General features: G+C 45.8%; 1 protein-coding gene across 1 annotated transcript in view; it reads right to left on the bottom strand.

Annotated features, from left to right (window-relative positions):
• LOC130282096 (membrane-spanning 4-domains subfamily A member 8-like) overlaps nt 1-22647 on the bottom strand; it is a 28921-nt gene extending 6274 nt beyond the window's left edge. Inside the window, exons 1-6 of the mRNA XM_056529984.1 lie at nt 22461-22647; nt 21555-21608; nt 21172-21427; nt 19180-19290; nt 19034-19090; nt 18618-18749 (exon numbers count right to left, since the gene is read on the bottom strand). Of these exons, the coding sequence (XP_056385959.1) occupies nt 18618-18749; nt 19034-19090; nt 19180-19290; nt 21172-21411 (540 nt within the window). The 5' untranslated portion in view covers nt 21412-21427; nt 21555-21608; nt 22461-22647. The remainder of the gene's footprint in view (nt 1-18617; nt 18750-19033; nt 19091-19179; nt 19291-21171; nt 21428-21554; nt 21609-22460) is intronic.
• Nucleotides 22648-23594: the final 947 nt, after the last annotated feature.

Raw genomic sequence — 23594 nt, 5'->3', positions numbered from 1 at the left:
CTGTACTGCACCTAATGTGGGGGAACTATATTGCACCTAATGTGGGGGAACTGTACTGCACCTAATGTGGGGGAACTGTACTGCACCTAATGTGGGGGAACTATATTGCAACTATTGTGGGTGAACTATATTGCACCTAATGTGGGGGAACTATATTGCACCTAATGTGGGGGAACTGTACTGCACCTAATGTGGGGGACTATACTGCACCTAATGTGGGGGAACTGTACTGCACCTAATGTGGGGGAACTATATTGCACATGTGGGGGAACTGTACTGCACCTAATGTGGAGGAACTGTACTACTAACCTAATGTGGGGGAACTATACTGCCAACCTAATGTGGGGGAACTATACTGCCAACCTAATGTGGGGGAACTGTACTACTAATCTAATGTGGGGGAACTATACTGCACCTAATGTGGGGGAACTATACTGCCAACCTAATGTGGGGGAACTGTACTACTAACCTAATGTGGGGGAACTATACTGCACCTAATGTGGGGGAACTATACTGCCAACCTAATGTGGGGGAAATATATTTCCATCCTAATGTGGGAGATTTATACTGCCAACCTAATGTGGTGGAACTATACTGCCAACCTAATATGGGGGAACTATACAAAAATATAAAATTGTACTATTTTGATCCCTATAGCACTTTTATTTTTCTGTATATGGGGATGTGAGGGTCATTTTTAGCGCTGTGATTTGTAGTTTTTATCGGTACCATTTTATTTTATTTTTGCTTTTTAGATAATTTTTATAGTATTTGAAGTGACTAATAGTGCTAATCTGCTTAGTGCACTATTACGACTTTTGGGACCCCACTTCTGATTTTGCCCATGGCCATGTTAAGCCTAAAGCCGGCCCTGGATACAATCCTCCTACACTATGCAAGCAAGAGTGTGTGTGTGTATATGTATGGGTGTGTATATATATATATATATATATATATATATATATATATACATACATACATACATAAACACACACACACGCATGCGCGGAGTGAGTTTGTGCTTTAGGGTGCACACCCTAATGCAATAGGCTGCGCACGCCTATGTTGCACACAAAAGCTTTTTTTACAGCAACGTTTCACCTCAAGTCGAATCCAGCATAGAAGCACTGATAGGAAAGGGAGAGAGATTGAGAAAATCAAGCCCAAATTTGTTCCTGTTAAGGTCTGAAGGGCCTACATACTGTGAAAGGACAGCCAAAAGTACACACCTGCTGGTGTTGTAGACAAATACAGTTAAGTGTAGTGGAGCGCATTCTACTGCCCTCATAAGTGCATACCACATACGTACATCTACGTATACACATTACGTAGCCACATTATTAGTCAGTCGCCAGGATTACAGAATGAACGACATCATTCCACTGCTTCATATCCTACAACATATGTTGGAAATGATGGCTGGTCAGGGCACTGGAGACGTGGCGCCTACATCTCAAGGCCACATGAGCCCTGTGGGGGCTGAACTGGAGGTGGAGGTGAAGGGGGACAGTGGAGCACAGGCAAGGTTTTTTTTACGAAATGGGTGGTTTTTATAGTCATCTGAAAGGAGAAGAGGAGCCGGAGCAGGCTGTGGAGCTACAGGGTGATAAGGAAGACGAGACAGAGGACCCAGACACACTGTGGCCATGAGGTCCTCATGCTGCTGGCACATTAAATGAAACTTAATCATAATTTATTAAATCTTCAATTGAAATTTTCCAAAATATCTTTAACCCCTTAAGGACTCAGACCATTTGGGCCTTAAGGACAATTTTATTTTTACGTTTTCGTTTTTTCCTCCTCGCATTCAAAAAATCATAACTCTTTTATATTTTCATCCACAGACTAGTATGAGGGCTTGTTTTTTTGCCCGACCAGTTGTCCGTTGTAATTCCATCACTCACTTTACAGTAAAATGTATGGCACAACCAAAAAAACATTATTTGTGTGGGGAAATTAAAAAGAAAACTGCAATTTAGCAAATTTTGGAGGGTTTCCTTTTCACGCCGTACAATTTACGGTAAAAATTACATATGTTCTTTATTCTTTGGGTCAATTTGATTAAAATGATACCCATTATAATATACTTTTCTATTACTGTTGCGCTTAAAACAAATCGCAAACTTTTTAACCAAATTAGTACGTTTAAAATCCCCCTATTTTGAAGACCTATAACTTTTTCATTTTTCCGTATAAGCAGTGGTATGAGGGCTCGTTTTTTGCGCCTTGATCTGTACGTTTTATTGATACCATATTTGCTTATATAAAATTTTTAATACATTTTTTATAAATTTTTTGGGGAATAAAGTGTTATAAAAAAGCAGCTATTTTGGACTTTTTTTTTTTTTAAGTTCATGATGTTCACCGTACGGTATCCTCCATTCTGGATGATCGGATTGCCGTGGCAGCGCTGTGGGCGATCTGATCATCCATTTTAGTGACCGCGATGCTGCAGATGCTGTGATCTGTGTTGATCACGGCATCTGAGGGGTTAATGGCGGACATCCGCGCGATCGCGGATGTCCGCCATTACCGGCGGGTCCCTGGCTGCTATTAGCAGCCGAGACCTGCCGCGTATGACCCAAGCATCGCTCCGATGCTCGCGGTTATGCATAGGACATAAATGTACGTCCTGGTGCGTTAAGTACCAGCTCACCAGGACGTACATTTACATCCGGCATCATTAAGGGGTTAATCCTTTCAATTGTGAGGCCCTATACTCTTGTCATGCTATTGCCACCTCCAGGCTGGTTCGTTCTGCCACTATATGGTCTCCTTTTCCTGCCACCAATTCCAGGCTGTGTCATTCTGCCAGATTATGGTCTCCTCATGCTGCTGCCACCTCCAGGCTGTGTCATTGTGCCACCATATGGTCTCCTTATGTTGTTGGCACCCTTAGATTAAACTTTTAAAATTTTCATCTATCTAAAATCTACAATTTAAATTTTACAAAATATATTTTATCTTTTCTATTCTGAGGCCCTATGGTCTCGTCAGGATGCTGCCACCTCTAGGCTCTGTCATTGTGCCGCCATGTGACTCCTTGTTAGATTTGTGTTTTTCAGTCACACAGTATTAGTTCAGAGTAAATGCATTTACTTTGGGAATTAAATTTGGAAATGTAATATAAATCAAAAATTTAAATTTAAAAAAATGGATGTAATCTTTTCAAGACTGAGGCTCAATGGTCGTCAATGTCAGTATATTACAGTGGGGATCAAAAGTTTGGGCACCTCAGGTAAAAATTTGTATTAATATGCATAAAGAAGTCAAGGAAAGATGGAAAAATCTCCAGAAGTCATCAAATTACAGATTAGACATTCTTATAATATGTCAACAAAAGTTAGATTTTATTTCCATCATTTACACTTTCAAAATAACAGAAAACAAAAAATGGCATTTGCAAAAGTTTGGGCACCCTGCAGAGTTAATATTCTGTACTGCCCCCTTTGGCAAGTATCACAGCTTGTAAACGCTTTTTGTAGCCAGCCAAAAGTCTTTCAATTCTTGTTTGAGGTATCTTTGCCATTCTTCCTTACAAAAGTCTTCCAGTTCTTTGAGATTTCTGGGCTGTCTGTCACGCACTGCTCTTTTAAGGTCTATAGATTTTCAATTATCCAAAATGTAATAAAGGACAGAAAGCACAGTCCAAAAATAGTGCACCTTTTTCGTGTTCAGGGACCAAAGCTGACAATCATAACTGAACTGGGGGGGGGGGTGCTAAGTATTGAAGAAATAGAAATGCAATCCAATATGTAAAAAGAGGTGAACTTGCACTCACCAACCACTTTGTTCACTTTTTAATGGGACCTCCGTGCCGCAGGGAGACGTAGACAGCTGTGTGCGAAAACGTCTGTTAGCCTCTGAGCGCTCTCACCTTAAGTCTCCCTGCCGCACGGAGGTTCCCGTGAAAAAGTGAACTACGTGGTTGGTGAGTGCAAGTTCACCTCTTTTTAGATTTTCAATTATGGCGAGGTCAGGAGATTGTGAAGGCCATGGCAAAACCTTCAGTTTATGCCTCTTGATGTAATCCACCGTGGATTTCGAGGTGTGTTTAGGATCATTATCCACTTGTAGAAGCCATCCTCTCTTTAACTTCAGCTTTTTCACAGATGGCATCAAGTTAGCATACAAAATTTGCTGAAATGTTATTGAATCCATTTTTCCTTCTACTCGTGAGATGTTCCCTGTGCCACTGGCTGCAATACAACCCCAAAGCATGATTGATCCACCCCCATGCTTAACAGTTGGACAAAGGTTTTTTTCATTAAATTCTGTTCCCCTTCTTCTCCAAACGTACCTTTGCTCATTCCGGCCAAAAAGTTCAATTTTAACCTCATCGGTCCACAGAACTTGTTTCCAAAATGCATCAGGCTTGTCTATATGCTCATTTGCAAAGTCAAAACGCTGATTTTTGTGGTGAGGACGTAGAAGAGGTTTTCTTCTGATGACTCTTCCATGAAGACTATATTTGTACAAGCATCTCTTTATAGTGGAACAGTGTACCACAACTCTAGTGTCTGCCAGATCTTTCTGGAGGGATTGTGCAAATTGTTTTTCTCACAATCCTGCGAGCTGTTCTGTCTGATATTTTTCTTGGTCTTCCAGATCTTGCTTTAACTTCCACTGTTCCTGATGACTGCCATTTCTTAATTACATTCCGAACAGAGGATATTGACATCTGAAAACGTTTTGCTATCTTCTTATAGCCTTCTCCAGCTTTGTGAGCGTCAACTATTTTCAGTTTCAGATTTCTAGACAACTGCTTAGAAGAACCCATGGTGCTGACTGTTGGGGCAAGGTCAGATGAGCCTTTGAGATTGACATCACCTGGTCTTCTGAGATGATGATTAAGAACAATCCATGACACTGGCAGGTCTCAGCTTTGCAAAGGGGGCAGTGCATGCTATAAATTCTGCAGGGTGAACAAAATTTAGCTGATGCATTTTTTGTTTGTTTTCTGTTATTTTGTAAGTGTCAATGATGGAAATAAAATCTAACATTTTGTTCACATATAAGAATGTCTTATCTGCGTGGCTTGGCATGCTGGACGACGGACGTGTCATGTAACTGTCCCTGCCTGGGCCGACTAATTAGGGGCTGATAAGAAACCTACAGAAGCCCCAAGTCCCTGCCGTTACTCCCCGCACGATTCAGGCATTTTCCCGGCCACTACAGCCTGAGATGGACGCGCTAACTAGCGAGGGATCCAGAGAAGCCGCCATGCCTGGCGAAGTTATGGTGGCGCGTGCATCTTCCAGAGGAACTCTCCGCACAGCGCAAGCAGCGCCTTACCTGATGGACCCGGCGCCCACTCCAGTACAGCCAGGAGACTCGGTGAGAGGACGACATCTGGACGCGGCTCCCTCTGCCACACGGGACCCGCGAGAAGGTACCGGGACTCCGCTCTCCCCCGGCTGCAGCCACTTCAGACATGGCGGCGGGTGGCTCCCTCCTGCAGAGCTCTGCTCCTGCTGCAACCCAGCTTTCCTCACTGCAGCCTCGGCGCTCTCCACTGTCTGCAGCGGTGGTCTCTACCAGCCCTTTGGCAGTATCAGGGTCTGATCCCTCTCCAGCGCACACCCTTCATTCTCCCAGGTCCCTGGAGGACTTCCCCCCTCTACATGGCTCCCCAGTGCGGCCTCCATCTTCCCTGCCACAACCTCCATCTGCCTTATTAGGAGGTTCTCCCCTTGTACCTGGGTCCTCTCCCATCTGCCCCCCTGTGCAGGGAAGCGAAGAAGTCCCTCTCCTGCCTCCCTCAAAGCTCATCACAGAATGCAAACTAGGGTCTGTGAGCCATCATATTCCTCCAGGTGGAGGTGAACTGCAATTAACCCATGCTGTATTTACTGCTCCTCCTCAGGTGCCTGGCCCACTGCCACTTAATGTTCTAGACTGGGCTACAGAAATGGAGGTAGCTGATGCTAGCTCAGACAAAGACCCTAGCGATTCCTCCGACGACACTGAAACACCTGACTACTGGGATGCCAGTCCCCCGGCGAAGAAAAAATTGTTCAAGACACCCTCCAAGTTGTCGGCCAGCAGACCGCAGGGTTCCACATGCTCTTCTTCTGATGATTCCCAGAGTGAATTGCGGTGCTCTCTTAAATCTTCCAAACTACGAAACTCATCCTCAACTGGGGAGACGCCACTCCTGTGTGCCCAGCGCACCATGGGTCCTGCCTTACCCACTCCAGAGGCGGCGGTTGATGCGCTCAAGGGACACCCTGAACTTCAAGCCCTCCTGGCCTTACTGCCGAAGAAAGCTGACATATTCTCCTTGGCGACGGACTTGAGATCTGCGTGGCAACGAGACCTTAAAGGGGTATTCCAGGAAAAAAATTTTTTAAATATATCAACTGGCTCCAGAAAGTTAAACAGATTTGTAAATTACTTCCATAAAAAATCTTAATCCTTTCAGTACTTATGAGCTTCTGAAGTTAAGGTTGTTCTTTTCTGTCTAAGTGCTCTCTGATGACACCTGTCTCGGGAAACGCCCAGTTTAGAAGCAAATCCCCATAGCAAACCTCTTCTAAACTGGGCGTTTCCCGAGACAGGTGTCATCAGACAGGATTTAGACAAAAAAGAACAACCATAACTTCAGAAGCTCATAAGTACTGAAAGGATTAAGATTTTTTTTATAGAAATAATTTACAAATCTGTTTAACTTTCTGGAGCCAGTTGATATATATAAAAAAGTTTTTTCCTGGAATACCCCTTTAAACCAGTAAAGACAGAGGTCTCCCGCCTTCAAGCTAGAGTTGGCGACCTGGAAGACTTTAAATCGTCCATCACTTCACAGATGCAATAATTCCAAGAATCAACGTAATCTCTGTCACTGCACCATGCCGCCACCGTAGAACATTTGGATGATATCGACAACAGAAACCACAGGAACAACATTAGAGTTAAAGGCCTGCCGGAATCTGTGAATCCACAAGATATACCGCCGACTTTACAGAAGATATTCAATTAAATCCTCCAGAAGCCTCCTGACAAGATTATTGAACTGGACAGGGCTCACCGTGCGCTGAAAGCTAGGAACCCCGATCCGAGGAAACCTAGAGACGTTATATGCAGAGTGCATCACTACACACAAAAGGAAGAAATCATGCGGAGAGCCAGGAACATTAAATACCTCAACGTTAATGGTACTCAAGTACAGCTTTACCCAGATCTTTCTCTTCGCACATTACGTCTGAGAGCGACACTTAAACCCCTGCTGCAGGTCCTCCAGAATGCCAAGATCATCTACAGATGGGGCTATCCGTTTTCCCTGACAGCCAAATATGGCACCACTTTGGCCACCTTGAGACACCCTGCGGATCTTCACCATTTCCTGCAGACTTTCAAACTTCCTCCTGTCCCACTCCCAGAATAGATCAGCATGTTCTCTGTGGGTACTCCCCCTCCCCCTGTACCTGGACCCCAAGCTGCAAGAAGAGATCAGGCGACGCCCTCATCCACCCCGAAACTTCAACAGACCACTGAGAACCCTTCTTCAGCCCCTCTTCCCCAACGCCCTAAGAGGAAGACTTGACTATCTCGCTCCTACTCTCCGGCCCTCCTTGATTTGGTTGACCTGGGTGGTCCCTCCTGTGAGCCGTGTGCTACTGGACCTCCCTCCGGGACTTTTCATGTTTTTTTGTTTAACATGCCATTCTGTGTGTTTAATATGCTGGTTTCTAGTTTATATGCTTTATTGCCTTTACCTGCCTCCCATCCATTAGATGCTGTAGGGCCTTATGCCCGCCTGACCTCAACAGCCCCTCATACCATATGCCCGCCCTTTGCCTTTCACTGGGTGTGGCTCCACTCAAAGCTATATGGCCCCGGCCCCCAGCTTTGTTGTGCTAATGACCTGTAGTATGTGGTCTATGGCCTTTGGCCTGTGTGCCTTCTATGTTTCCCCCACTAGGTTGACGGTCAGGCTGGTCCTGGCCTTACATTGGGCCCTTATGGCCACCCTTTATAGTACCCGTGCTTTCGTGTCTGTGCGTCTGCTTATCTGTCTTGTTCCTGCTCTTATGCCTTTCTCGGGGCGGATGATGGGATGTCTCCTGGGCACGTGGGTAAGTGGCCCAACACCTCATATTCCCACCATGGCAGTTGAAATTAAAATACCCTCCCTCAATATCAAAGGTTTCAACACACCTGAGAAGAGAGCACAAACCCTCTACTTCCTACACAAACAGAAAGTACATGTCATTGCCCTACAGGAAACGCATTTTAAAACCAACCATCTGCCTTCCATTAACTCCAGATACTACTCACTATGGTTTCACAGCACGAACCCCGAAGTCAGGACGAAAGGGGTCTCCATAACCCTCCACAGATCGTTGCCCATTCAGCTATCCGAAACTTTGTTGGACCCAGATGGGAGATACGTCTTTATAAATTGTACAATAGCAGGCCAACCCTTCACCCTGGCTTCATTATATTCCCCGATTCACTCACAAATACCATTCCTCCTCCGTACCCTAGACACCCTGACAGCCTTTGCCACGGGGGCCATTATTCTCTGCGGAGATATAAACGTGCCCCTCTTCCCTTCTTGTGACACTTCGTCTGGATCCTCCATCATCTCACAGGCGAAATTGAGATTACATGACATGCAATTAAGTGATGTATGGCGTGCCTTAAACCCCCAGGGGAGGGACTTCACATTCTACTCTCACCCCAGACAATCTTACAGCAGGATAGATTATATCTTCTTTCCGCATCACCTTCTCCCAACAGTCTCCTCCACCTCCATAAGTATAGTGACACTGTCAGACCATGCCCCAGTGTTCTGCACCTTTTCCATCTCCGCTCTCACCAAGCCCCATTCTTCATGGAAGCTAAATTTTAAGATACTGCAGCCAGTTCTAGCTTTATGCACCCACTTATCCAACGGCACAGAGGCTGAATGTGCTCCTGTCCAAGTTGCTGGTACTGCAGTCCCTCCCTTTTCAAGTGGACACTCAGAGTATAGGGGTGCGCTGAGAAGGAGGGGCTGGGACAGGCAGTAACTGGCCTTGCGGCGGACCACCAGCTCGATTTGAAGATGCAACTAGGAGCTTTTCCATAGTTTACACTGCAGCAATTATACACTATTGGAGCTGGAATTAACGTGGCTGCTGGCACCAGACTTGCCCTTAATGGGTTCTCAATAGAGATGAGCGAATCAAATCGGACCAATCAAATAAAAAAAAAAAAAAATTCTCTCTAGTTGTCGTCATATATTACCTCTGGAATTACCATAAGAATCTAATGAAACAGGTTGGAGCGATAACAATGAACTATAACTGATTAAATGAAACATTTGCAGTTCCACAAAGTGTAAGACAGTGTGTGTGTGTGTGTGGGGGGGGGGGGGGGTAGGCGCATGCGCTGAGTGGCAGGGGCTGGAACAGGTGGAAGCTCGCCTTGAGGCAGACCGCCAGCTCGATGCTCACCAGAATGGGTACTCAAAATTTGTAAGAAATTCTAATTAAATTGAATAAAAATTACATGTAAAACATCTTTATTCTCTTAAATGTTGATGCCATATGGTCTCCGTTCTGCCACATCCAGATGCTCTGCCGCAGTGATTCTAATAGTGATGCCTGTAATCTGCATGTAGCTGCATGCAAAGTATTATTTCACTAACACAGCACACTCCCTATGCGTGTTAGGACAAGGCAAAGTGTTCTACACCCCAATTGAGGCTCTCTGTAGGCCAGAAATAGCAATTTTTAATAGCAATTCACTGCAAATAAATTCAGAACGAAAGAAGTTTTTTGGGAAAAGTCTGCGAATCGGCCGAATCAAATTTTTCAAAAGTTTGCTCATCTCTAAAGGGGACAAGTACAACATGAATGTCATTGTCGCACTGCTATATAATGGGGGTGTAACGCCGAGCGCTCCGGGTCCCGCTGCTTCCCCAGAGCACTCGCGGAGTTACTCTGCATGCAGCACTCCGGTCGACGCTGCTGACCAAGAGCGCTGCTACCCTGTCACCGGAGGGGATGCGATTCGCGGGACGGGACGTGCCCGCTCACGGATCGCATCCCATGTCTCTTCTCACCTGCTCCATCCTTCCTCTGTCCCAGCCCGGCGCGGCCGGCTCCGCTCTCTAGGGTGCGCGCGCGCCGGCTCTCTGAAATTTAAAGGGCCAGTGCACCACTAATTGGTGCCTGGCCCAATCTAGTCGAATCACTGTTTTCCCTATAAAACATCACTTCCCCTTCCTGTCCCTGCCGGATCTTGTTGCCTAGTGCCTAGTGAAAGCGTTCCAGTGTGTCCTTGCCTGTGTTTCCAGAATCTCTGCTGTTGCCCCTGACTACGAACCTTGCCGCCTGCCCTGACCTTTCTGCTACGTCTGACCTTGCCTTGCCTTGTCCTTGAGAGAGGTTGAGTCGCTACTGGGAGGAACGACCTGGGGGTTACCTGCTGCAGCAAGTCCATCCCGCTTTGCGGCGGGCTCTGGTGAATACCAGTAACCCCTTAGACTCCGTTCCCCTGGTACGGCCCACGCCATCACCTCTCTGGTACTGAGGATCCACTTCCAGTGTCCTCACCCTCCGCCAACCCGGATCCTGACAGTAGATCCGGCCATGGATTCCGCTGAGGTGCCGCTACCTAGCCTTGGAGACCTTACCTCCGTTGTGGCCCAACAGTCTCAACAGGTAGTCCAACAAGGACATCAGTTGTCACAACTGACTGCAATGGTTCAGCAACTTCTGCCTCTACAGCCATCTTCTCCGCCAGTTCCTCAACTGCAAGCTGCCGCTTCCAGCACCAGAGTCCGTCTTTCTCTTCCAGATAAGTTTGATGGGGACTCTAAGTTGTGCCGTGGCTTCCTGACCCAATGTTCTCTGCACTTGGAGCTGTTGGCTGACCAATTTCCCACGGAACGGTCTAAGGTGGCATTCGTGGTCAGCTTATTCTCTGGAAAGGCGTTGTCTTGGGCCACTCCGCTTTGGGACCGCAACGATCCTGCCACCGCTTCAGTCCAGACCTTCTTCTCAGAAATACGCTCTGTCTTTGAGGAACCAGCCCGGGTTTCTTCAGCCGAGAAGGCCTTGTTGAATCTTGTTCAAGGAAACTCTACAGTGGGCGATTACGCCATGCAGTTCCGGACTCTTGCCTCAGAATTAGTCAACAGATTCAACATCCCTGTGACCCGTCTCGACAAGCCTCTCTTCATTTCTTCTGTGAGCGGACAGAATCTGGACTGTACCGTGTGCTATCGCACAGTGCTCTTGCACATGAACGTAGGTGTCCTCCATCATGAGGAGATTGAATTTTTTGTGCTTCCCAACTGTACTTCTGAAGTTCTACTAGGCTTGCCTTGGCTCCAACTCCACTCTCCTACTCTCGACTGGTCTTCTGGGGACATTAGAAGTTGGGGTCCTACCAGTCACCAGCGATGCTTTAAGACCTTACCCATCAGTCAAGTAACCGTCGCTTCTTCTCTGCCAGGCCTGCCTAAGGCCTACCAGGACTTTTCCGATGTTTTTTGTAAAAAGAAAGCAGAGGTCTTACCACCACACAGACCCTTTGACTGCCCTATTGACTTGCTTCCTGGTACTTCTCCACCGCGGGGCAGGATTCACGTTCCACCGATGTTTCCAAATCTGAAGCCCCTCCACAGCACATTACACCTCCTGAGTGTCTCATCTCCTCTGCTCCTACCACTCTTGTGCAAGTTCCTCCGGGGAAGACTTTTGTACCTCCACGCCTTCGCCTCAAGATTCTTAAATGGGGTCATTCTTCTCTTTTGGCCGGACATGCTGGTGTCAAGAAGTCGGAGCAGTTGATTTCCAGATACTATTGGTGGCCCTCCTTGCAGAAGGATGTGACTGATTTTGTTCGGGCTTGTACTACCTGTGCCCGTGACAAGACTCCTCGCCAGAAGCCGGCAGGTCTCCTCCTTCCTTTACCTGTACCTGAACAGCCATGGTCCCATATTGTCATGGACTTCATCACCGATCTGCCACCATCCTGCAATAATACAGTCATCTGGGTGGTCGTTGATCGTTTTTCTAAAATGGCTCATTTTGTTCCTCTGCCGGGTCTTCCTTCTGTGCCCCAATTGGCGAAACAATTTTTTCTTCATATTTTTCGCTTCCACGGGCTTCCCACGCACATCATCTCAGACAGAGGCGTCCAGTTTGTTTCGAAATTTTGGAGGGCACTCTGCAGTCAATTAAAAATCAAACTAAATTTTTCTTCTGCTTACCACCCTCAATCCAACGGTCAAGTGGAAAGAGTAAATTAGATACTTGGTGACTACCTGCGACATTTTGTCTCCTCTCTCCAAGACGATTGGGTGGACCTCTTGCCCTGGGCTGAATTTTCATACAATTTTAAAAACTCTGAGTCTTCTTCCAAATCCCCATTTTTTGTGGTGTACGCCCGTCACCCGCTTCCCCCCCCCCCCCTCCCCATCCCCACTTCCTCTGGGGTTCCTGCCGTTGATGAATTGACGCAAGATTTTTCTTCCATTTGGCGTGAGACTCAAAAGTTGCTTCTACTGGCCTCATCTCGAATGAAGGCGCATGCTGATAAAAAGAGAAGGGTTCCTCCGGTATTTTCCCCTGGTGACAAGGTATGGCTTTCTGTTAAGTATATTCGATTCCGTGTACCCAGTTACAAGTTGGGCCTCCGATTTTTAGGGCCTTTCAAAGTCAAAAAACAAATCAACCCTGTCTCTTACCAACTTCATCTGCCCTCCTCTCTCCGTATTCCTAACTCTTTCCATGTCTCTCTACTCAAACCTGTTGTTCTTAACTGCTATTCTCCCAAAGTCACTCTTCCTGCTCCTGTCTCTGGATCCTCTGATATCTTCTCTGTGAAAGAGATCCTCGCCTCCAGGGTTGTCCGATGTAAAAGATTTTTTCTCGTTGATTGGGAGAATTGTGGCCCCGAAGAGAGGTCTTGGGAACCCGAGGTCAATATCCTTGACAAGGAACTCATTCATAAATTTCTGGGTTCCAAAAAGAAGGGGAGACCCAAGGGGGGTACTGTAACGCCGAGCGCTTCGGGTCCCGCTTCTTTCCCGAAGCGGTAGCGGCGTTTGTCTGCTTGCAGCGCTCCGGTCGGCGCTGCTGACCGAGAGCGCTGCTACCCTGTCACCGGAGGGGATGCGATCTGCGGGACGGGACATGCCCGCTCACGGATCGCATCCCATGTCTCTTCTCACCTGCTCCGTCCTTCCTCTGTCCCAGCCCGGCGCACGCGGCCCCGCTCTCTAGGACGCGCGCGCCGGCTCTCTGAAATTTAAAGGGCCAGTGCACCACTAATTGGTGCCTGGCCCAATCTAGTCCAATCACTATTTTCCCTATAAAACATCACTTCCCCTTCCTGTCCCTGCTGGATCTTGTTGCCTAGTGAAAGCGTTCAAGTGTGTCCTTGCCTGTGTTTCCAGAATCTCTGCTGTTGCCCTTGACTACAAACCTTGTCGCCTGCCCTAACCTTTCTGCTACATCTGACCTTGCCTTGCCTTGTCCTTTTGTACCGCGCCATCTCAGCCGCCAGAGAGGTTGAGTGGCTACTGGGAGGAACGACCTGGGGGTTACCCGCCACAGCAAGTCCATCCCGCTTTGCTGGTGAATACCAGTAACCCCTTAGACTCCGTTCCCCTGATACGGCCCACGCCATCACCTCTCTGGTATAGAGGATCCACTTCCAGTGTCCTCACCCTCCGCCAACCCGGATCCTGACAGGGGGAGAATTATTAAGACCTTTGTCAAGAGGAAACATGGAGCAGTTGCCTTTTTTAAATTTTTTAAAAGCCCTCTGAAAAATAAAAGAAGCAATTTGATTGGTTGCTATGGGCAAATGGTCACATTTCCTTTTGCACAGATTTTGATAAATCTCCCCAAATGTGTCTATTTTAGAAAAAATGGGGAAGTCTTGAAAAAGACATCAGTCGGGTTTCAGCTTTTCTGTGCGATTTTTTTTTTTGTAAAAACACAAAAATGAACTCAACAATGTTACGCCGAGCGCTCCGGGTCCCTTCTCCTCCCCGGAGCGCTCGCGGCGTTCCTCTCTCTGCAGCGCCCCGGTCAGACCCGCTGACCGGGAGCGCTGCACTGACTCAGCCTAATTAGCCTAATTAGCTTCCACCTGCTCCCTGGCTTTATTACCTCTCTTCCCCTGCACTTCCTTGCCGGATCTTGTTGCCCTTGTGCCAGTGAAAGCCTTTCCTTGTGTGTTCCTAGCCTGTGTTCCAGACCTCCTGCCGTTGCCCCTGACTACGATCCTTGCTGCCTGCCCTGACCTTCTGCTACGTCCGACCTTGCTCTTGCCTTATCCCTTGTACCATGCCTATCTCATCAGTCAGAGAGGTTGAGCCGTTGCCGGTGGATACGACCTGGTTGCTACCGCCGCTGCAAGACCATCCCGCTTTGCGGCGGGCTTTAGTGAATACCAGTAGCAACTTAGAACCGGTCCACCGACATGGTCCACGCCAATCCCTCTCTGGCACAGAGGATCCACCTCCAGCCAGCCGAATCGTGACATCCGGCCATAGATCCGGCCATGGATCCCGCTGACATATCCACGCTGGTCGCCCAGCTATCCCTACTGGTCGCCCAACGAGATCACCAGCTGTCGTACTTGACCACCACGATACAGCAATTTCAGTCACAGATACAGCAGCTGCTACAGCAACAACCATCTCCTCCGCCGGCTCCTGCACCTCCTCCGCAGCGAGCGGCCGCTCCCAACCCCCGCTTGTCCCTGCCGGACAAATTTGATAGGGACTCTAGACTCTGCCGTGGTCTCCTGTCTGGGAAGGCCCTGTCATGGGCCACACCGCTCGGAGCACCTCTCTCACAGTATCCTTTGCAATCTACCCCTGTGCCTCCCGCTGAGGAGGCTATGCAAGTGGATTGGTCTCGTCTGACCCCTGAAGAGAGGACTCGCCGCAGAAATAAAAATTTACGTCTGTATTGCACTGTGCGTTACCGCACAGAACCCCTGCTCATGAGCATTGAACTGCATCTCGAAAAAATTGAACTTTTTGTTTTGCCCAACTGCACCTCTGAAGCCCTCCTCGGTCTGCCATGGCCCTAACGCCACTCTCCTACCCTTGACTGGACCACCGGGGAGATCAAGAGCTGGGGTGCTTCTTGCCACAGAAAATGCCTCACGTCTGCTCCCAGTCCCGTCAGTCAAACCTCAGTGTCTCCTCCTTTACCTGGTCTCCCCAAGGCCTATCAGGACTATGCTGTGTCTCCTCCTCATAGCCCCCGTCCTGTTAACACTCTGCCCTGTGCCAAGCTTCACCCTCTTCCCTCCCTCCCCACTCCCACGCCTTCTGGTTTGCCCGCTGTTGATGAGGTTTCCCGGGGCTTCTCCACCGTCTGGAAAAAGACTCAAAAGTCCCTCATACAAGCCTCATCCCGGATGAAGAATCATGTCTTTGTGTGGCTCTCCGCCAAGTATATCCGCTTCCGTGTCCCCAGTTTTAATCTGGGACCACGTTATCTTGGACCCTTTGAAGTCAAGTGCCTAAAGAAAGCTACTCCTGTCTCCGTGTCCTCAGATGTCTTCTCGATTAAAGAATTTTCAGGTCCCAAAAAGAGGGGGAGATCCAAGGGGGGGAGGTACTGTTACGCCGAGCGCTCCGGGTCCCTGCTCCTCCCCGGAGCGCTCACGGCGTTCCTCTCTCTGCAGCGCCCCGGTCAGACCCGCTGACCGGGAGCGCTACACTGACTCTGCCGGCGGGGATGCGATTCGCATAGCGGGACGCACCCGCTCGCGAATCGAATCCCAAGTCACTCACCTGTCCCGGTCCCCAGCTGTCATGTTCTGGCGCGCGCGGCTCCGCTCTCTAGGGCGCGCGCACGCCAGCCCTCTGAGATTTATAGGGCCAGTGCACCAATGATTGGTGCCTGGCCCAATCAGCCTAATTAGCTTCCACCTGCTCCCTGGCTATATTACCTCTCTTCCCCTGCACTTCCTTGCCGGATCTTGTTGCCTTTGTGCCAGTGAAAGCCTTTCCTTGTGTGTTCCTAGCCTGTGTCCCAGACCTCCTGCCGTTGCCCCTGACTACGATCCTTGCTGCCTGCCCTGACCTTCTGCTACATCCGACCTTGCTCTTGCCTTATCCCTTGTACCATGCCTATCTCAGCAGTCAGAGAGGTTGAGCCGTTGCCGGTGGATACGACCTGGTTGCTACCTGTCACAATTCGGCTAGCTGGATGTGGATCCTCTGTGTCAGCGAGGGATTGGCGTGGACCGTGTCGGTGGACCGGTTCTAAGATGCTACTGGTATTCACCAGAGCCCACTGCAAAGCGGTATGGTCTTGCTGCGGCGGTAGCAACCAGGTCGTATCCACCGGCAACGGCTCAACCTCGCTGACTGCTGAGAAGGCGTGGGACAGAAGGACTAGGCAGAGGCAAGGTCAGACGTAGCAGAAGGTCGGGGCAGGCGGCAAGGTTCGTAGTCAATGTGGATAGCAGAAGATCTGGAGACACAGGCTTTGGACAACACTAAACGCTTTCACTGGCACAAGGCAACAAGATCCGGCAAGGAAGTGCAGGGGAAGTGAGGTAATATAGCCAGGGAGCGGGTGGAAGCTAATTAGGCTAATTGGGCCAGGCACCTATCATTGGTGCACTGGCCCTTTAAATCTTAGAGAGCTGGCGCGCGCGCGCCCTAAGGAGCGGAGCCGCGCACGCCAGGACATGACAGCCGGGGGCCGGGACAGGTAAGTGACTTGGGATGCGATTCGTGAGCGGGCGCGTCCCGCTATGCGAATCGCATCCCCGCCAGCAATGTCAGTGCAGCGCTCCCGGTCAGCGGGTCTGACCGGGGCGCTGCAGAGAGAGGAACGCCGCGAGCTCTCCGGGGAGGAGCAGGGACCCGGAGCGCTCGGCGTAACACTACCGCTGCTGCAAGACCATCCCGCTTTACGGCGGGCTCTGGTGAATACCAGTAGCAACTTAGAACCGGTCCACTGACACGGTCCACGCCAATCCCTCTCTGGCACAGAGGATCCACCTCCAGCCAGCCGAATCGTGACAAACAAGTAGCAGCTTGACTGCCGACAGAGATAAAAAGCGCAAAGTTGGTTCAAAAACCCCTCACAATGGGGAAGATTTATCAAACCTTGTGTAGAGGAAAAGTTGACCAGTTGCCCATAGCAACCAATCATATTACTTCTTTCATTTTTCAGAGGCCTTTTTAAAAATGAAAGAAGCAATCAGATTGTCTGCTTTTCCTCTGCACAGGTTTTGGTAAATCTTCCCCAATGACTTTAACTATGGCATTTCATATAGCAACAGAGAACTTCTTAGAATCTATATTAGATATATAAAATTGTAAAATAGTAATAGAACAATAAGAAAATTAACTAACTAAAGCTATAGTCTATTTAAATATTTTTACATGTAGTTTATTAAAAGTTGCCTTAAAAAGGTACTCTGGGGAACTCAACCTATAGGCCATCCTTTTCCTCTCATAAACCTATTTTAATGTCTAAATATCATTCATTAGCTATACAGAGCAGTCTTTCCTCTTTCAGTTGTCAATTACATGCAGGGGATGAGGAAAATACATCACACTGAGATCCAGGCGGTCTCTGTCCAAATCCTTCTCTGTAAGTAGCCCCATTCCTCCTGAGAGAGACCACATGGTTTCTGCCCTACAATAATGACTTATTCTCCCTTCAGTGCTGAGAGCAAGGAGGTGTGTGCAGCCTTATCCAATCACACACTGAACTTCTCTCTGCTGCTCAGAGAAAGAGGGTGGGGGCTTTTCTTAAAGAGTGAGCTGAACAGCAGAAAAGAGCTACAATGATTCCTGGGAAGGATGGCAAAGAATATCAAGCAGCCAGAGAAGAAACAGTTAAAAAAAAAGGATGCCCTTATGGAGACCAAAAAGATACTCTTTTAATTTGACCTCGATTGGGTGAATAGTGCTGATGATTACATTAATTTTATAAGCTTTCACAGTGTATCCGCCAAATGTATGTCCAGGATTCTGCTGCCTTCCCATATTCACATGTAAACAACTAATCTGCATTACTCTATACTATAGAGTAATGTCTATAGATTTTCCATTCTGTAGCAGACAGTAATGTGGAGGAATATTTCATTTATCTATCCACCCTATTGCATAATCTGTTATGAGTTCTCATTTCCCTCTGTACATTGATATATATAGCCTGTTTGATTTATACCCCCTTCCCTTGAGTCTTCTCTATTTGCATTTTGCTTCTTATTTACACTCTATAGTACATCCTGTGTGATCTCCCCTCCCTGAAGACTTGGATACTTTCTCTATTCTCTGATCTACACAACTTTGACAACCTCCCTGCTATTATCTCCAACAGTGAGATAAAGATAGGAGAGAGACGATCCTATACAGCCAGTATCAGTGTGCTGATGGCAGGAGAGCCAACTTTGAACAGGAGTTGTGCAGACTCCATAGCAGCAAAATTGTAGGATATCTTTAATGAAGAACATTTAAAAAGTTGCTAAGGTTTTCAAAGAAAAAGTCCTGCAAATGTGTCTATAGTCTTCTAGGTAGGAAATGGCAAGCTCATTAAATGGTTACTTTAACAATAAAAATCTATATTACATTATTCTTTATGGAAACGTAATACAATTGAAAAACAAATTACAGTGACACTTACATTCGCTGGTTTTAGACAAACATCACGATAACATATAATAGATGCAGCTGATACAATATCCAGGCAGGCCATCATTGCTCCAATACAGCTGATTATGGATCCAAGAATGTTTAGGCCAAGCGAACCTCTTAACTATATTGGGAGGGGAAAAAAAGAAATATTCAAATACCCAATAGTCTTGTTCTTACTCTGACTATGTCTCTCAAGGAACTGGCTGATAATTTAGAAAAGAAGAGCAAGGGCTTCATATATCCTTCAAAATCTATGGGGCTCCACAGAACGTCTACTGTCACCAAATTCATGCAGTATGTGTGCCCTCGCTCTTTAAGGGCCCCGTTGCAGCCGTGTAATCTGCAGCTACTATACTTTTGCCCTTTGCATGGATGAATATAGTGCATGTATACTAAAAGACTCACCAAGCAAATAGCTGGAGACCTCCGAATTGCAATTGTAAGTGTTCCTGCAACCAGGTACTAAAAGTAAAAATGTATACAAAGTTTTTAAAAGTTGCTTTTACTTGTTACAATCCAAAAAAAGGAATATTGTTGGATTAAGTACTTACACATACTATTCCCCAGAGAGGGATACCACTGAAAAAAATATAATAGCTACTTGTAAAAAGGGCTCCAACCCCCAGAAAAAATTGAACAATGGATGTCACAATAAGCACAATCTGTAAAGAAAAAGAAAATATTATTATTGTTATTACTACAGTTATTTCTTTTTAGTTATTTTAAGTAGACATGAGGTACCTCATGATCGCACTTAAAGGACATCTGCAGGAGGCATGCCGGCCGCAGGATGGCATTGTAGCCGACACGCCTCCTCCATGTAACTATGGGAAAGGCTCTTCCATAGAACTGTATGGGGAGGGGTCGTGGAGAGGGAGTAACCGTCAACTTCTCAGATTGACACTACATGCATTAGCGCTCACACTGAGCGCTAATGCAATGGCCCCATTTAGGAGATTGTGGGGGTCACAGTGGTCGATTCCCCCCCCCCCCTCTCCGGCGATGAAACACTTATGGGGTGAGGGGATAAGTGTTTTAAACTGCAGTTGTCCTTTTACTGGATTGTTTGGGGTAACACGCAGCACATCCGCAGCGTATTTCATGCTGCAGATGTGCCTGCCACCAGAAGTCATGAAGCGACGGCAGAGAAAGCTTCCAGCTGTGGCCGGAGAGAGCTTTTCAAATAATGCTGTGTGGAACAACAGTCTTAGAGTACATTTACATGGGGTGGTTTTAGCTGTGACAGATTTTCACAGCAGACTTCAATGGGGTCTAATGCAGGTTTTCTGCTGTAGAAAATCCGCCATGGCAAAACCCCCAATGGGAAATCTCTTCTGATCTGCCTATGTGAATGTACCTCTAAAGGGAATGTATCACATAGATTTTTTTTTTCCTGATAAGACCCAGATACTGAAATGTTCTATTTTTTTTTACTAATTCTATTTTCTAATTGTAATGTTTTTATTTTTTATTTTTGTACATTATTATAGGGGCTGCCACCTTGCCTGAGAAGTTTTTAACAGCATATAGCAATATGCTTTACAGCAGGAGCCATGGATCATAGAAAGCAATAGACAGGATCTGTGCCATTCGGGTGATTTAGAAACCCTGCTGGACATTCTCTGTGACCTTTTCAGATGTCATTCTACAGGGAAAGGGAGGCTGATATCTACTGTGAATGAAGATGGATCCAGTGTTATCCATTTAACAGTGTCACCTTTCACTGTGCTTTTGAAAAGAAAGGCATTACTGAGAAGTGATCTATGCAAAACTGGAAGTCTCAGCTTAGTATTAGACCGAGTGGTCAGAATGTAAACTGTAAAATTTTAGGATTATTATAAAATATAGATAAAATTTGAAAAATCATGAAAAAACCATCACCGAAAATTCTTAAAAAATATGGTTAACATTAAACCAGATTTAAACAATAATTTTCTATGACACATTCCCTTTATTCTGAATACCAGTTTTGAACACTGTATTGTTTGATTAGCGTTTTACATGCTGCTCTTGGACTATCCATATAGGGTCTAGAACTCTTGTTTCTGCCTATTTTTACACTCTTGTAAGCATCTGCCTTATAAAACTATGTGTGAACCCCCCCTCACTCCTTATGGCTGTAAGGCCCAGATCAATATTGGGTCTAATAACCTCAACTGAGACCATTAGACCTATGGTCAGGCTATGACTATATTATGCTAGTGTGAATCTGGCCTTAGTGTTCTGAAACCATCTCTGACCACTATTAGCTCTTTTGTTTGCTCCACCAGTTGATGAGTACTCTTCAGGGTCAACTATTAAACATTTTGTTCCGAACGCTGGGTGCGGGCTGTGGAGGTCGTCACGACTCCCGCAGCTCTCACCCAGCGTTCGGAACAAATGGGGCAGTTGAGTACCCCTTTAAAGAGCATCTACAATCAAGGCTGAAGTAGTGAGTTACTTTTGCTATTATATTAGAAGTTATAAACTATGTATTTACACAGGGTACAAGAGAGATGGTACTCCCATGAGCCCCTGCAGTAAGTAAAACCTTTGCTACTCACTGCGAGATGTTGTGTTTTCTGTTGAACAAATGTCTGATGCATCGCTGGAGATAGTTTGTTTTGCGGCACAGCAGGGGTAACCCCTGGAGGAACAGAATAGACATTAGGTCCACAGGGGATGGGTTGGATGTTTCCTGGTAGAGCACTATTCTGTGCAGTCACATTTTCTTCTGGAGGAATCATGGTACATGGCACTGGTTCATAATTGTGGGTTCCAGCTTCATTCGAAGGTGAAGACATTTTGGGTTGTTAGGGGCTGTACCGAAAAATAAACATGCTATGTTCAGTGAAATAACAAACATAACTTCAGTTTTATGTAAATTCATAAGCATCATCAATTTACCAGTATATACCTGGTGACAGTGAATCTGAATTCAGCTTACCTGGGCAAGGTAATACAACTTTCTAAACTCCCTTTTACAGAGATCTACTAAATCCTAAAGGAATAGAAAAAAGAGTTAATTTATTTCAAAAACAGCTCTTTGTCTGTCCCCAGGTTGTGTGTGGTATTATAACTTGGCTCCATTTCCTTCAATAGAACTGAGCTGCAGAACCACATCCAAACTGGAGATAGACCGGGAGCGTTTTTTTTTTTTCCCAAATAAATCTTCTCTGTTTATCTATTCCTGAATAACCCCTTTAATTATCTAAACAAAATCTTGATTTATTAATCCAAACTTCAAAACAGCCATGTATATATTCATGTACACACAGCTTTCATACACAGATGGCACTGGGGAAGAAACAGCTATTTCCTTGCATGTTTCATATTATGAACACTATCAAAAGACTACAGAGGGTTTTGTGATGCAGGCTCCCCCCCATAACTGCTAATGTGACACGTTTATTAGCATAAGATCGTACCCATTGTGCAGAAACTCCTTGAGTGACAGTGTCTTGGGGCTATTGAACTGCATTTTCCATTGTTTTAACCACTTATTCAGCAAAGTTTGACACAAAAGTATGTAACATCATATAGATTTTTTTTAGCTAATATGGAGCCACACAATTTTTTTTTTTTTTCTGTCCATTATTTTGTTAGGCAAAATAATAAATACTCCCAGAAACTAACCCAATTATAGTTTTCCTTTCTAATAGATTCTGGTTTCTTTTTCTTATTCTGTTCTAGTTTTGTGCATTAGGTTTGTAGATTCATATGATCATCATCTCCTAGTACTATTATAGCTGGTTAATTGTTCATACAATTTTCCTTGATATTTTCCTACAATTAGAAAATTCTGAGCATTTTACTATTACTATGGTAAGTAGACGAATAAAAGGATACTCACAGATCCTACAGAGTCCAGCGTTTGGACAATACTAATGATTCTCTTATATATGTGACGTTTCCTGTTGGCCAACTTTTATTAGTGTAGATCCAGTTACACATTACCTTACCTCTGTTGTAAGAATGGGTTATGGTTGTTGATTTAATCGAGACATAAAATATGTATAAAGGTACAACTTTCTTTCGGATCATATGTGTTCGTCATTGTCGTGGCTCATCAAAATGAATCAGAGTAAAATCTGTCTGAGAGTCACCAGAACTTGGTAGCATTTAAAGAGACTCTGTCACCTCAAAAAAGCTCCACTAAACTGCATAAAAGTAGCTTCAAAGACACTGATTCTAAATCTGATATTTTTATCCTTCTACCTACTTGAATTCTCCAGCTGAAACCCTGCAAATGGGACATGCCGATGCAAAGTGAGAACTAAAGTACCAAGCTTGGCAAAATAATGGAAATTAGTACAAACACTAAGATAAAAAATCAACATCTTTTAAGATATCATCATGTAACTTCCAAGAAGACAATGCATTGTGGTTATGAGATCTTGTATTAAACGGCGACACACTTTCAGTAACTGTTGGCCAAATGTTCGTCGAAACATGAACCTTTGGCACAGCCAAATGGTTATGTTTATCCTATGGGGAGGGGTAAACTGCAACAAGACAGCTCTGGTAGCGGTTTATCTCTGCCAGAACAATAGGGTCAGGTGCCATATACCTTAGACAGTTGTTCGCACTCGTTGAAGTTGGCAAATTTGGCTAACTAAGGTATATGAGCACCTTTAGGACCAAAAAGCTATAAACTACACTTATGTTTCTTAATAAACATGCTTGGTACTTTACCTTAAATAAACAAAAAAGAAAGTAAAAGAACGGGGTCAAAGAGTAAAATTAATAATATTAAGTTAAAGGTGTTAGAATAAAAGAGAAAATCACTTCTGAGACCCAAAAAACACTATTGAACTCCATAGTAAATTAATATTTACCCCCAAAAAATAAGAATTGAAAAAAATAAAACTTTACATTCAATGTGAAATACACATTAGTAACAAAAAGTAGGTGGTAGAATTTTTCATTTTAAACTACAAAGTTTGTGCAAATAAACAGATTACACCCCCGGAGGAAGGTCAGCTGA

The sequence above is a fragment of the Hyla sarda genome, chromosome 7 (assembly GCF_029499605.1).
Source record: "Hyla sarda isolate aHylSar1 chromosome 7, aHylSar1.hap1, whole genome shotgun sequence".
NCBI classification, from domain to species: Eukaryota; Metazoa; Chordata; class Amphibia; order Anura; family Hylidae; genus Hyla; species Hyla sarda.
Note: the sequence above shows the minus strand (reverse complement) of the source record. Positions and strands in the feature narration are given on the sequence as shown.